At 47.1% G+C, this 13,743-nt stretch overlaps 1 protein-coding gene across 1 annotated transcript; it reads left to right on the top strand.

Annotated features, from left to right (window-relative positions):
* The first annotated feature begins 10,294 nt into the window (after positions 1-10,294).
* On the top strand, positions 10,295-10,752 carry LOC133896113 (uncharacterized). Its single transcript, XM_062336627.1, has one exon. The coding sequence runs from the start codon at positions 10,382-10,384 to the stop codon at positions 10,709-10,711; it is 330 nt and encodes a 109-aa protein (XP_062192611.1). The 5' UTR covers positions 10,295-10,381; the 3' UTR covers positions 10,712-10,752.
* The last annotated feature ends 2,991 nt before the right edge of the window (positions 10,753-13,743 follow it).

The following is a 13,743-nucleotide window of genomic DNA, read 5'->3' on the forward strand; positions in this document are numbered from 1 at the left end:
TCGCGCCTTCGGCTCTGTCGGACTAGACCTTTGGTCAGCTAATAACTTTCCAAGCACAAATCCCACCTCCTCCACCAAGACCAGCAATCAAAGCCCCTCTAGAAGCTAGCAAATCAGTGAACACAGTAAACTGTGGATTTGATGTTGTGTTGGCAATCACTGGAGGATCCCATCAGGAAACTAAGTCAAAGAGACAACGAAAAGAATATGTGCAAAGGGTTAACCATGTGGGTATAGGACCTACTTATGTCCATTTGAAGTGGTCTCATGTACCCATTACCTTCTCATAGGAGGACATGAGGGTCCTAGATTACCCGCATATGGACGTCTTTGTCATCACTGCAAACATTTCAGGAAATGAAGTGCACAGAATCTTCATAGATGGTGGAAGTGTGACAGACATCATATTCGTCGATGCTTTTGATAGGATGGGAATGCAATGAAATGAACTTTGATAGGCTAGGTATCCATTGCTAGGCTTTGAGGGCAAAGAAATTAATGCTTTGGGAAAAATAGAGATCCCAGTTTCGTTTGGCGAAGGGTCAAACTTTCAGACGGAGGATATTATCTTCGATGTGATTGACATAATTTATCCTTACAATGTAATTTTCAGACAGGGAATCCTGAATAGATTCGAAGCAATACCACACCATGGGTATTTGTGCATGAAAATGCCCAGTCATGGGGGTGTCATAACGGTGTTCGAAGATCAACAAGTGGCCCGTAGAATTGAAGTGAGAAATACTCCAAGTAGACAAAATGTTCATGTAGTAGCAAAACCTTCGATGAATCCTGAAGAATGCAAAGAATAGCCCCAGACATAGGGGGTGATGAATGCTAGGCCCGAAGGCCAGATCAAGAAGGTGCTTCTATGCCAAGATAGGCTGGACAAAGCAGTTGTCATTGGGGCAGAGGTCACAGAGGAAGCTGAGCAAAGGTTGATATGGTTCCTTCACAACAACAAAGGTGTCTTCACTTGGTCTCTGAAGGATTTGCAAGGAGTCAATAAAGAAATCATTTAGCATACTCTAAATGTTGACCCAAATACGAAGCCAAAGAAGCAAAAGCTTCGGAAGGGTTCAAAAGAGAGAGAAGATGCAACGAAGGTTGAGGTGCAGAAGCTGCTTGACACTGGGGTAGTACGAAAAGTGTTGCATTTAAAGTGGCTAGCCAACCCGGTGCTAGTTAAGAAAAGTAATGGCAAATGGAGAATGTGTGTAGATTTCACAGACATTAACAGAGCTTGTCCAAAGGATGATTTTCCTTTGGCACGCATTGATCAATTGGTGGAATCCGTGGCTGGATGTGAGATGTTGAGCTTTCTGAATGCATATTCGGGTTACCATCAGGTTTGAATGGCGAAGGAGAACGAGGAAAAAAAGGTTTTAGAACCTCCTCTGGTATATATTGTTTCATAAGGATGTCCTTTGGCCTTCGGAACGCTGGTGCCACCTTCGGTAGGTTGGTCCAGATAGTGCTAAAATCACAGCTGGGGTGAAATGTCTCTGCATATGTTGATAATATAGTGGTAAAAAGCAACAGAGAGGACAAACACCTTGATGATCTTTGAGAAACTTTTGAAAGTCTGTGAAGTGCAGGTTTAAAGCTAAACCCAGAAAAATGTGCATTTGGTGTATGATCTGGGAGGTTGCTGGGCTTCTTAGTCTCAAAAAGGGGCATCGAAGTATATCCTTAGAAAATTCAAGCGATACTTGACATGAGACCTCTCCAGAGAAAGAAACAAGTGCAATGCCTAGCAGGAAGATTGGTAGCTCTAAATCGGTTCATCGCCAGATCCGCCGAGCGAAGCCTTCCTTTTTTCAAAACACTTAAAGGCTCTGACCCTTTCAAATGGGGTGAGGAGCAGCACAATGCCTTCGATGAGTTAAAGAAGTATCTGACGGAGTTGACGACCCTTTTGAGCCTATATCCCAAGGCTAAGTTGTTGCTGTACATAGCGACATCTCCTTCAGTTGTAAGTGTTGTACCTGTGCAAGAGAGGCAAGTAAATGACAAAATGCAACAATTTTTGGTATACTATGTGTCGGAGGCTTTGGCAGGGCCGAAGGGGTGAGATTGAGAAGATGGCTTACGTGTTGGTGATGGCATCATGAAAGCTTCGCCATTATTTCATAGATCACAAGATAACAGTGCCCACCTCCATACCCCTTTACGACATGTTTGAAAATCGTGAAGCTATATGAAGAATTGGAAAATGGGCAGCAGAGGTTGCGCCATTCATGTTGGCCTTCGTCACAAGGACGGTGATAAAATCTCAGACGCTAGCAAAGTTTTTGGCTGATTGGACATCGTAGGCCAAAGCTCAAGAGGAAATCCTGTCAGACCTAGTATGGATCGTGTATTGTGATGGAGCCTGGGGGGTTTTGGGTGCTGGTGTGGCGGCAGTAGTATCTTCGCCCTTGGGATTAAAGTTGCGATACACTGCCAGGCTCGAGTTTCACTCGACAAACAATGTGGTAGAGTATGAAGTAGTTCTCCTTGGGCTTCGTAAGGCCCAGTCATTGGGCGCACGAAGGGTCCTAGTCAAGACAGACTCTATGGTGGTCGCGAGCAAAATTGACAAGACATTTTAGGCAAAGGAGCCAGAACTGGTAAGTATATGGCAGCAGTGCGAAGCATGGAAAAGTATTTCTTGGGATTTACAGTCAAAAGAATATCAAGAAATGACACCTTTGAGGCCAATGGCCTCGCAATGGCCGTGGCACAACATCTGCCAATTCCACCGGATGTTTTTTATCAGAAGTTGAAGGTGCCAGCTATCGAGGCCCCTTTGCAGGCAACACATTCTGTCACTGTCATTGAGAGCGAAGATTGGTGCACTCCTATAATGGCATACCTTCGGAGATACTACGAGCCCATAGATAATGTAGAGGCAAAGCGTATGGCGTAGAGAGCTAGAAACTATAAAACTGTGGGAGCCGACTTGTACAAAATGAGAGTTTGTACACCGATGCTCTGGTGCATATCCCAAGCAGAGGGGCAAAACTTGCTGAAAGAAATACATGAAGGACTGTGTGGCTCGCATATCGGCACTTGAACACTCATTGGGAAAACATTCAGGCAGGGGTCTTTTAGCCGAACGCAATCTCTGATGTGGAGTCCATAGTCTGAAGTTGCGTGAAGTGCCAATACTCGGTGAAGGGTTCGAACAGGCCTTCGACAAAGACGCAACTCATACCCCCGTCTGGCCCTTAATGTGCTGGGGAATTGACATTATTGAACAGTTACCAGCTGCCCTAGGAAATTTGCGCTATGCTGTCATTGCAGTCGAATACTTCTCCAAATGGGTGGAAGCAATGCCGCTGGTGAACATAACATCAAAAAATTTCCAAAAATTCTTGTGGCAAAACATCATCTGCCACTTAGCATCCCTCACAAAGTAACAGTTGATAATGGCATGCAATTTGACAGCAAAAGGGTTCAGGGAATTCTATGAAGACCTTGGAATTAAAGTCCACTTCGTGTTAGTATATCACCCACAGTCAAATGGAGCTGTGGAGAGGGTGAATGGCATCATCGTAAATGGTGTTACAAGACGTTTGCAAGGTCTGCCAAAAGGAAAATGGATTGAAGAGTTGCCGACGGTTTTGTGGTCAGTAAGGACAACGATAACAAGATCAATAGGATTCACGCCTTTCCGTTTGCTCTTTGGCGAAGAGGCGACTTTGATGGAACTTAAAAATAAATCATTTCGAGTCATAGCTGAATCATCCCAAAGTGAAGAATTGATATCAAAGGATGCATTGGAGGAGATTAGAAAGTAGGCCATCGGAAACTTGACAAAATATTAGGAAGAAACAAAGAGATGGAGAGACATGAAAGTATACCCGAAGGGGTTCATTCCTGGAGACCTAGTATTGTGAAGGGTCACCAATACTTCAGCTGTGGGAAAATTGCAGAGTAGGTGGGATGGACCTTTCTTGGTAAAGATTTCTTTGAGGCCTAGGTCTTATCACCTGGCTACTGTCAAAGGGGAAGAGCTTCTGCACACTTGGAATGCTGACAACCTTCGCAAGTTTTATGTGTAGTGAAGATTAAAAAGGTGTCTTCGTATTGATGGGTGAAGTACACGCAATAGCTTTATATTTATGTAATTTTAAATTCCGCATTTCAATCAAAACAATGCACAGGTACTGTACTCTTTTCCTCACAGGGGGAGCTCTTCATCAGGGTGTGAGGTTTTTAATGAGACAGCAACCTTTGTAAACCCTCTATAATACATGAAATTACCCCCAAAAAAGCATGTACTTCTGTAGAATTTATTGCATAAATTCATCATCAAAGTGGTGCAGCCCTTTGATAGAAGGGTGCACACCAAACGACATGGAAGCGAGCTGGGAACTCGCCATGAAAGTTGAGGTAGCAAATGTCTAAAAGGAAGACATCCTACCTTTCGACTTAGGACGGGTACAAACCCAAAACAATATAAATACTTCATCGACATCTTCACTCTTATGGCAAAATAATTGTTATTCAATGACGCCTATGCATATCTATTTAATGCTCAAAAAAGTCGAAGTGCTGCCCGACCTCAAAGAAGGCGGCACACCTCTCAACTAGAAGTCGGGGGCTAAGAGTACTTGCCTCCGCAACGAAGGCAAAAGAGACCTTCGGAAACAAAGGCCGAAGTGCTATCCAACCTCAAAGAAGGTGGCACACCTCTCGATTAGAAGTTAGGGGCTAAGAGTGTCTGCCCCCACACTGAAGGTAAAAAAGACCTTCGGAAGCAAAACTGAAGTGTCACCCAATCTCAAAGAAGGTGGTGCACCTCTTGACTAGAAGACGGGGGCTAAAAGTGCCTGCCCCCACATTGAAGTCAAAAGAGACATTCGAAAACAAAGGTCAAAGTGCTGCCCGACCTCAAAGAAGGCAGCACACCTCTCTACTAGAATTCGGGTGCTAAAAATGCCAACCTCCACACTGAAGGCAAAAAAGACATTCAGAAACAAAAATTGAAGTGTCACCTGACCTCAAAGAAGGCGGCATACCTCTCGACTAGAAGACGGGGGCTAAGAGTGTCTACCCCTGTACCGAAGGCAAAAGAGATCTTCGAAAACACAAACTGAAGTGTCATTCGACCTCAGAAGGTGGCACACCTCTCGAAAGTATAGTCATCACCAAAAGACGCTTCACACACGCTGTTGCCAAAGGTCCCTATGGCTTGAAGGTCGGTGGGTAACATTTTTTTGATTAACGCTTTTCCACGCTGTTGTAAAAGGTCCCTAGGGCTTGAAGGTCGGGGGGGGGGACGACATTTTTTTGATCGACACTTCGCACACACTGTTGTGAAAGGTCCCTACGGCTTGAAGGTTGGGGGGACAATGTTTTTTCGATCGACGTTTTGTGCATGCTGCTACCGAAGGTCCCTACGACAAAAATATTAAGCCAAAGGCCCGTACAACATAGAGCAGCGACCCAATCGATACGTTCCATTTGAAATGGCCGAAGATAATAATCATTACAAGCTCAACTTTACTCCACAAATTCATCAACATCGGCTAAAACCAAATTGAAAGGCGATGCCCTGTCTGGCATGGAAAGGCTATGTTGGATCCAGTGGGGATCCAATATAGCTAGACAAAGAGAAGCTAGATGAGAGCGTAGGTGAAGCATTTCTATCTTCGACATGTCGCATTACTTGTGAAGAATAAGGCCTCCGGCGGTAGCAAAACTAAAAAAATGAACGGGCAAGAGTCCATAATTGTCGTCTTCCGGCTCAAGCTTCGGTTCAACGAGCAGATGCGGTGGTGCGAGGTCTCCACACGCAATCCTGTGGGTTTCCTGCTCAGCCCTACGAATCCCTAAAATTGAAGGGCTAAACGACTTCCAAAATGCTTTAGAGTTAGCATTCATCACATCATAGGCCATAGACTTTGCTCTCCAGTACTTGTCAAAATTGATGGCTTGGTGGCAATGATGGAAGGAATCCGAACAAGACCAGGACATCATAAAAAAACCATCCCACATCATAGTGATGGGAAGAATATCTTCGGCTACCTGCGCAGTGTCTGAAGGGAGGACCTGCGCAAGTAGCAAAGTTAGTAAAAAATGTAAACAAGAAGTAAAAGCATATATATTATAGAAGACAATCAAACATTCGACCCAAAACAACACTTCGCGCACTCAGACCTGCTCTCGATCTTCGGCCACCTTGGTGGTGTCCCTGATGTTTCATGAAGCGGCAGCTGTGAGGCTAGTAGGGCAAAGGCTCTAGCAGGAGAGGGACCATCCTTCGCCTTTGCCTGTAGAACGAAAAACCCATAAATATGCGGGCAGGTCACAAAAATCTTGAGAGCATAGCTGAGAAGCGTACTCATTGACGGTTCATTTTTGCTTCTCAGAGGGCCAATTTGCGACCATTTTACACCAGTAATTGGTTGTGAATGATCGTGCAGTGCCCTTCGTCGCTTTTGTCACAGCTGCAGTTGACATATCCAGAGGATAGCAAAACGTTGGCTTTTGAAGCGTTGTGTGATGGTCATAGTCGGTAATCTCAATAGATTGGACTACACTTCTAGCCGAGATCATGGCATAGAAGTTACCATATAACTAAGCCGCAGGCAGAAGGCTAATGCTGGTATCAGTAATCCATCTGAGAAGGCCACCTAGCCCGACATCATTAAGCATTGGAGGCACGATCGAAGCACTGAATTTATCAAAAGTCCTTCTAATAGCTTCGCTAGCTGCAACGGCCTTCGGCTACAGAGACTCTAGTAATATAAAGGCATCGTTAGACAGCTGCTTCGCCTAATCTAATTCTTCACACAGCCATTGCACAATAGCTTTTTCAGTGTTGTAAAAGGCTTGAAGCTCAGACACATTACCTTCGAACGCCATTAGGTTCTTGCAGAGTGAAATTACCTCTTCTTCTGCATTTTGTTTACCCGAGCGAAGGACGCACACTTCTTTCTTGAGCTGTTGCAAGTGTAAAATAGCCTCGTTCGTCTTCCGCGCATAATCCCTCTTCTGGGCTTTGGCTTTCTCCGCCCGTGCTTGATACAGAGCCCTCTGTCCCTCTGCATTTTTGCGTGAGCTTCTGCGTGCTCCGCATGTTTATGCTGAGCGTGCGAAAGAAGCATAGCCTACAACAGCACTGCAACAAGAGAACAGGTATGCGAAGAAAAGCCGAATGACAATACAAAATACCTTCATGATCGCCACATCGGAGGCATCGATAAGTTCATAAGCAGGCTTCTGCGCCACTTAGTATCGAGTAAGCCACTATGGCACATGAGTCCCTTGTCGCCATGGTGGGGCAAAGTGGCGAAGCATTCTCCTCTTTGGTGTATGTGTCTTTGTGGCCTTCAGAGAAACTGTCCTCACAGGAAGAGTTGGAAAATGAAGAGCTGCAGGATGATTCAACTATGGTTCATTCGGCGTCTTTTGTTCCTTCGAGTTTCTCAACTCCCTCCTCCGTTGGTTCAGCAATGATGTGTGGATCTGAAAGCTCGTCCTTGTCGCTAAATATGAGCATGGCGAGGTCCACTTGCGCAGAAACGCCAGACTTTGGCGAAGTGGCAAAAAATTCTTGTGTACCCTTCAGAGATGCCTGTCGAAGAGGCACAACGTGAATGGCCGTTGAGCCTTCGAGGATCTCTTCATTGCTCAAGTTGTCGAAGGTCACTTGACGAAGTCTCTTCTTTAGGGTTGGAGCTTTCTTTCTTCTTCCCCCTCGCGGTGAAGGGTTTTCAATCTTCCTCTGTTTCTGACTTCAAGCAGTAGGGGCTTCACCAGTCTCGGTGTTCGGGGGTAGGTCATCTTCGCCTTGACCCGATGACAACAAAGACACCGTTGGCATGTCTTTGTAAACAAGGCCTCGTAAATCAAAAATCTGGTTGAGCCAGTGACAAAGAGCATGGTCAGCGCAAAGTTGAGCCTTGCCATGGGTGAATTTCCCCAGTAGAAGCATATCTTTGGTCTCCATTTCGCCCACTGTCAAGTCTGTCCTGAAGCACATAAAGTAAGGAAAAGACAGAAAGTCGAAGTACAATTATGAACAGGATAATGAACATACCTGAGAAACCTCTAAAATCAAGCTAGGGACGGCATAGTCCCTCTGGCCCTTTATCACCGAATCTTGGAATGGACCAACCTTGGTAAGGGGCCACACCTCAGACGTCATGAACTCTTCTATGAGGTCACGCATGCTCAGGTGCTTCGCACACCTGGTGAAGGCTTCTAATGCTGCCCTCTAGGAGTCGTTCAGTAGTACATCTAGGCCTCGCTTCCCCTTAACCTCTTCGCACTTTGACACAAGGTACTCCTATTGGTCTACCTTATGGTAGAACCACCATTGTGTTCAGTCCTTCGGCTATTTATTTTTGTATGCCATGACAGGTGTTGCCAGCCCGACACGGTAGGTGAAGTTCATGTAGCTGTAGTAAGCCTCTCTTTGCACACTCGACATGAAAACCAGCTCCAACTGGTGGTGGAGTTTGTGGGCGGCAGCGAAAGCCCTGGCCGAGGCCTTTGCTCCTTCTGAACATGTCGCCTAGGCAAATAGACTAAGCCCAATGATGGCGTTCAACATCAGCTGGTGGAGGTAGACTTCGAACAATTTCAGAACCTTGGGGACCATCTCGTCGCAGGGGAGGCAAATCCCTGCCTGGAAGTAGTCCATGAAAACAATGGCCTCATCGTCTTCGGGCGTTGGAGTTTCCTTGTCCTTCGAAAGTCTGACCTTTGAAACATCACTAATCATGCCTTCTTTAATTTGTCCAACTAGGACTTCTTTATCAACCTTAGATTGCCCAATCCAGTATGTCTTTGGGCGGCTTGTTTTCCCTCTAGGAGCAATTAGATCTCTCAAGACTTTGGTATGAGATATGGGAGTCTTCGTACGAGAGCAATTACTTCAATGAGTTCGCGTGGTAAAAAGTGAGGTACCGAATAGAGTATATATATAGCGGTAAAAAACAAAGCTAACGGAAGTTGAATCGATGCACGTTGGAAAATTGAACCATTGCCTTAACAGATGGTTAAGTACAAAGGGATCATTTTCCTCGTTCGAGAGTCTCCGCCCTTCTTCCACTCCGTCCCGAAGACTAACTAAGACCAATTGAGTCACGTTTTCATGTTCTAATTGAGGCCCTCTCTGTACACCGGAGCCCTTTCCTTCATTTCATCAAAAGGTATTGTGAACTTGTATAGTTCACATTCTTTGGCTCTACCTATCCATTTTTGAGCCTAAAGAAAAAACTAACGAGTCACACACTAAGCAGAGCAATTTTCCGAAGGTACTTGGCGTTTTTGAACATTAGCGTTGCTTTGGAGCAAAATCGTCAACCAAGTAAAATAAAAACATTTGAATAACAAAAGGGGGCTAACTGCTAAAGGGTAAAACGAGTCACCAGAAGTCTTCGATTAGCCAAAGGGTACAACATTCAATCGTACCATTAGATTCACAGGTTCGGCCCATCGAAGGTGAACCTTACCCGTGAGGGGCTGCTTTTGGGGAATAGTATCACACGCCCCCTTCGGACGGTAAGTCGAAGACCTCTGGTGAACATTATCAGGAAATGTAGGACAAATAGACCCTTCGAGCAAGCTGACTCATGCCTTTGGGATTAAACCGAAGGCCAACTCCCGACGCCAAGTATCATGATAGGAGAAGCCTCTGGCAGGCCTTCGGACGAAGACCGAAGTCCCGCCCGTGATGCTATGATGAAGCCAATCGAAGGCGCGCCGAAGGTTCCATCCGCAATGGACCTTCGGGAGCTCAGTCGAAAGTACGGTGTCCATCGGAGCCCGTGTAGGGGAGGAGGGTAAAGTTGTATACTAATGTGCTTAGGATTGTGCCAAAGTACCCTCAAATATGCCAGAAATATGGTAGTTAGGAGGGCAACATTGTAAAATATAGTTTAGAGTGGTTGAGTATGGACTATAAATAGATCGGCACTGTAACTGAAGTGACGATAAATATTAATGATATCGCATAGTTTTTCATAAGCGCGTCACTTTAGGAAACCTTAGGTTTTCCCCTTAAAGGACCGAAGTCCCACCCCTATATTTGGTAACTTAGTCACTAACAGCGCTTATTACCCCCATCTAGTCACTATTCTGGATCCTATAAATTTGTAGTGTGATACATGATAATTTATTTTCTTTCTTATTTTCTCACCCATGTATACTGTAAATTTTGTACTAATTTTTATCATATGTCATGCTATAAATTAGATTAAAATTCGTAAATACAGGAGAGCGGATCTCAAGGATTATTTCCTGATCGCATTACAAAAGGGCTCCTCACCCGCCACGTCGCAAGCACAACCAACAATCCAAGCATTCTCTGTCGTCCACCCTTAACTCCATCCAACATCCATTTTCCTCCACCCGCTTTTTACCTTCGCCTGATCGATTCATGGCGCTCAACTTCCTCCGCCCGGGCGCCCCCGGCGAGCAGCCGGTCGGCGTCCTCTTCGACGCTGCCTCTGTCGGCGATCTTCGTCGCGTCCTCAACGGCCTCGCCTCTCAGTCCTACCTGCAGCGCTGCCTCTGCGACGGCCCGTGCGTCGCCGAGGACGTGGAGCAGAGGTCCTACCAGCTTGCCAACTTCGTGGTCGTCACAGGCATTCTCGGCGTGACCCTCCTGGTCGTGCACATGGAGTTCTCGGCGACGTTGTGCAGCTCGGCTGTGTTGCATCCCGTGCTTGGATGGATGGTCTGGATCACCAAAGGTCTTGACCGGTAGCACCCTGCAGTATGGCCTTAATATATTCCATTTTTGTCTTATATTTTGTTTAGCAGAGCTCCACCTCGTAATCTTAATTTTATATGATAAAATAAAGTAATTCAAAACTTTATTTACAATTTAAAATGAAAATAATATGGCTAACACAAACATGATCAATGTACCCAGGTTCAGATTCACGAATTTTTGTAGCCAAAGATTTTCAGCTTTAAAATTTCTTGAAGCCGAAACTCCGGCAAACAGATTCTTAGGATGATTTGCGCCAGGCTCATCCTCGTTTTCGCCTGAATTTGCCATCGTTTTGAGGACCTCACCCTTAGGATGATAGTGCCAGATATGTCCAAATATACTCCTGTGACAAGACTCACTAGAAAGAGTTCACGGCTTAGGTAAAACTGCTGGAAAATAAAAGGTTGAATTACCTTTCCAGGCTTCCACAGAACAGGACGGCTTCGATGTCTCCCCGGTGCACAAACTTTACTAGCTTGGAGGCGTGTATTTTTGGTATTCATCTTTCCTTCAGCTTCAGCTAAACTGCAAATCGTTCTTGACCTCGCGCTGCCATTGCCTTACACAGACAACTCCGAGCTCAACGTGTCAATCTGTGTTCTCAATCTCCCACGAATTCGCCTCGTGCGCAGGCTCGGCGCTGGAATTACAGATTCAGCCTGCATTTGCAGCTAGTGCAGGATTCATTTGAGACGATAGTCGCACACAACCCATTTTTGCTGCTCGCTGCTGCTGACACCTTCAACATCAGGCAGGTCTTCCCAACATTGCCACTGCTCCACCGCCCTTTCGCCCTCCGACATTGCCACCACCGCGCCGCGTGTCAGGTGCTATTTCAAGCCTTGACCACTAGGATAGGGTGCATTCTCTGGTTGAGCATAATTGGCCACTGCTCCGTAGTACGGCTCACCACATATATCGGGATACATGTCGAATATGTATACATGTTTGGTTACGTATAGACTTGATTTGTAATCAGGTAGGATTAGTAATAGAGTTATAATTAGACTCCTATTTATAGGCTTTTAAATACAAGATACTACCGTTGTAACCGCAGATCGACGGAAACAGTTTGGGACGAACTTCCGTAGTCATGCCCCCGAGAATGTAGATAAGACGGTCGAAACTCGTTAAAAAGACATTATGTTCTATGTATTGATTTTGCGCTTGGCTTGTCAATCCTAATGATGCTTCCACTAAAACCCTAAAAGTAGTACCAGAGCCATAGAGAAAGATCTAGGAAAGACACGAGCAGGTGTTCCACATTGCGTGAAGCACGCATGGTCCATGGAAGGACATGGCGCAATGCGGGGCATGGTGGCAATCAATGACTGGATCAATGGATTCAGACACATCGAGCGCGGCGGATCAAACCGTCCGATGAGCTACATCAACGGGGATCCATCTAGGCGTGCAGATTGATGGCGGCTGGAAGATGACACGAACAGGTGCGGCGACTTCGACCCATGATCTAATTGACAGACGGTCAAACAAGACTGAGCGACTATTGTTGGCTCAAGGTGTAGCAATGACGGCGATGGCGAAAGCTATGGTAGATGTCGGAGGATTAACTCTAGTCGCAGGGATCCCGAGAGACCCCTTTTTAAAGATTCGGCCGGGGGGATGATCCTGAGTATGTTCGCCTGAGAAATAAATGGGAATGAATGCGATGGCCGGCGGTGGTGGTATGACCTAGTGCAAAAAGAAGTAAATGCACCGGAATTTAGACAGATTCGGGTCGTACGGGGGGCGTAACACCCTACTCCTGTATGGATACTATAAATGCCCTGAGGAAGTCCCTCAAGGATGTTGCGGGTTACAAGAATGTTGGTCTATCTCAGAGCCTGGGGCTCCTTGTTCTTCGGCCTGTCTCGTGCTGCTCACTTCTCAGCCGTGTTTCTCTTGTGCTGTGTTCTTGTCTGTGTTTGTGTGTCCTCTCTTTTTTCCATACCTTCAAGGATGTTTCCTTCTGTGCTGCCGGCTGCTTTAAATACCTGCCGGCAGCAACGTGCCCCGAACGGGAGGGGGGCACGAGTTCCGAGACACCATAAATGGAAAGGGCGTCATCATTTCCTCTGGGCGAAGTGACCGAGGGTGGAAAATACGGCACACGCCTGGTCATCCGTCACCATAAATGCCCTGGCAACGGACGCCGTGGAGAGGGCCCACCGGACAGTCGCAGAGCGGCCTGGCGTGCCTGCTCTGTCTTGTTCCTCTGCCACAGCAGCGCGGCAGACGGAACGCCTCGGCCCTTACGACGTTATCCTGAGATGGGCCGGATGGCACTGGACGGGACCCGTGCACTTAATAACCCCACGTCTCTCTGCCAGAACGTGGCAGGAACTGACACTGAGCGCGGCGGGAGCAGTTGGAGGTGACAGGCCACGCACGCTCCTTAAATATGGGCTCGGGTCTTTGACTGGCTGACACCTCATCGGTGGGCCCCTCGGGGGCCTCTGCCAGGGGGCTTTCTAAGTCGTCGGGGTACCGAGTTCTCGGGGGGTACTGTTCACCTCCCTAAGCACTCTCTCTCGAGAATGTCCTTTCTTGTCCTCGGGGAACCGAGTGCTCGGGAGTACTGTTCACCTCCCCGAGCACTCTCTCCCGGGCACACTTGTACGGATCCTCGGGGAACTGAGTGCTCGGGGGCTGCTGCACGCAGCCCCGAGCACTCTCTCCCGGAACTTTCTTCGGTGGGTCCTCGGGATACTTGGGTGCCCAAGGGCCACCGCCGGTGTCCCCAGGCACGTTTCTCCCGGTACTTAGCTCTCCTGGTCGTCGGGGGACTAGGGTGCTTGGGGGTCACCGTACACCCTCCGGAGCATTTTTCTTTCCGGTACTTAGATTTCGTGGATCATCGGGGAACTGGGGTACTCGGGGGCCACCGACTGTGGCCCCGAGCGCCCTCTCCCGGGACTCGATCTTTCTCACCTTGCGGGAGAGACTCCGCGGGATGGCGCCATGTGGCGGATGGCTGGCCTGGCCTCGGGATTCGGGGACCCCCGGTTCCTGATACACCGATA

The sequence above is a fragment of the Phragmites australis genome, chromosome 16 (genome assembly GCF_958298935.1).
Source record: "Phragmites australis chromosome 16, lpPhrAust1.1, whole genome shotgun sequence".
Lineage (NCBI taxonomy): Eukaryota > Viridiplantae > Streptophyta > Magnoliopsida > Poales > Poaceae > Phragmites > Phragmites australis.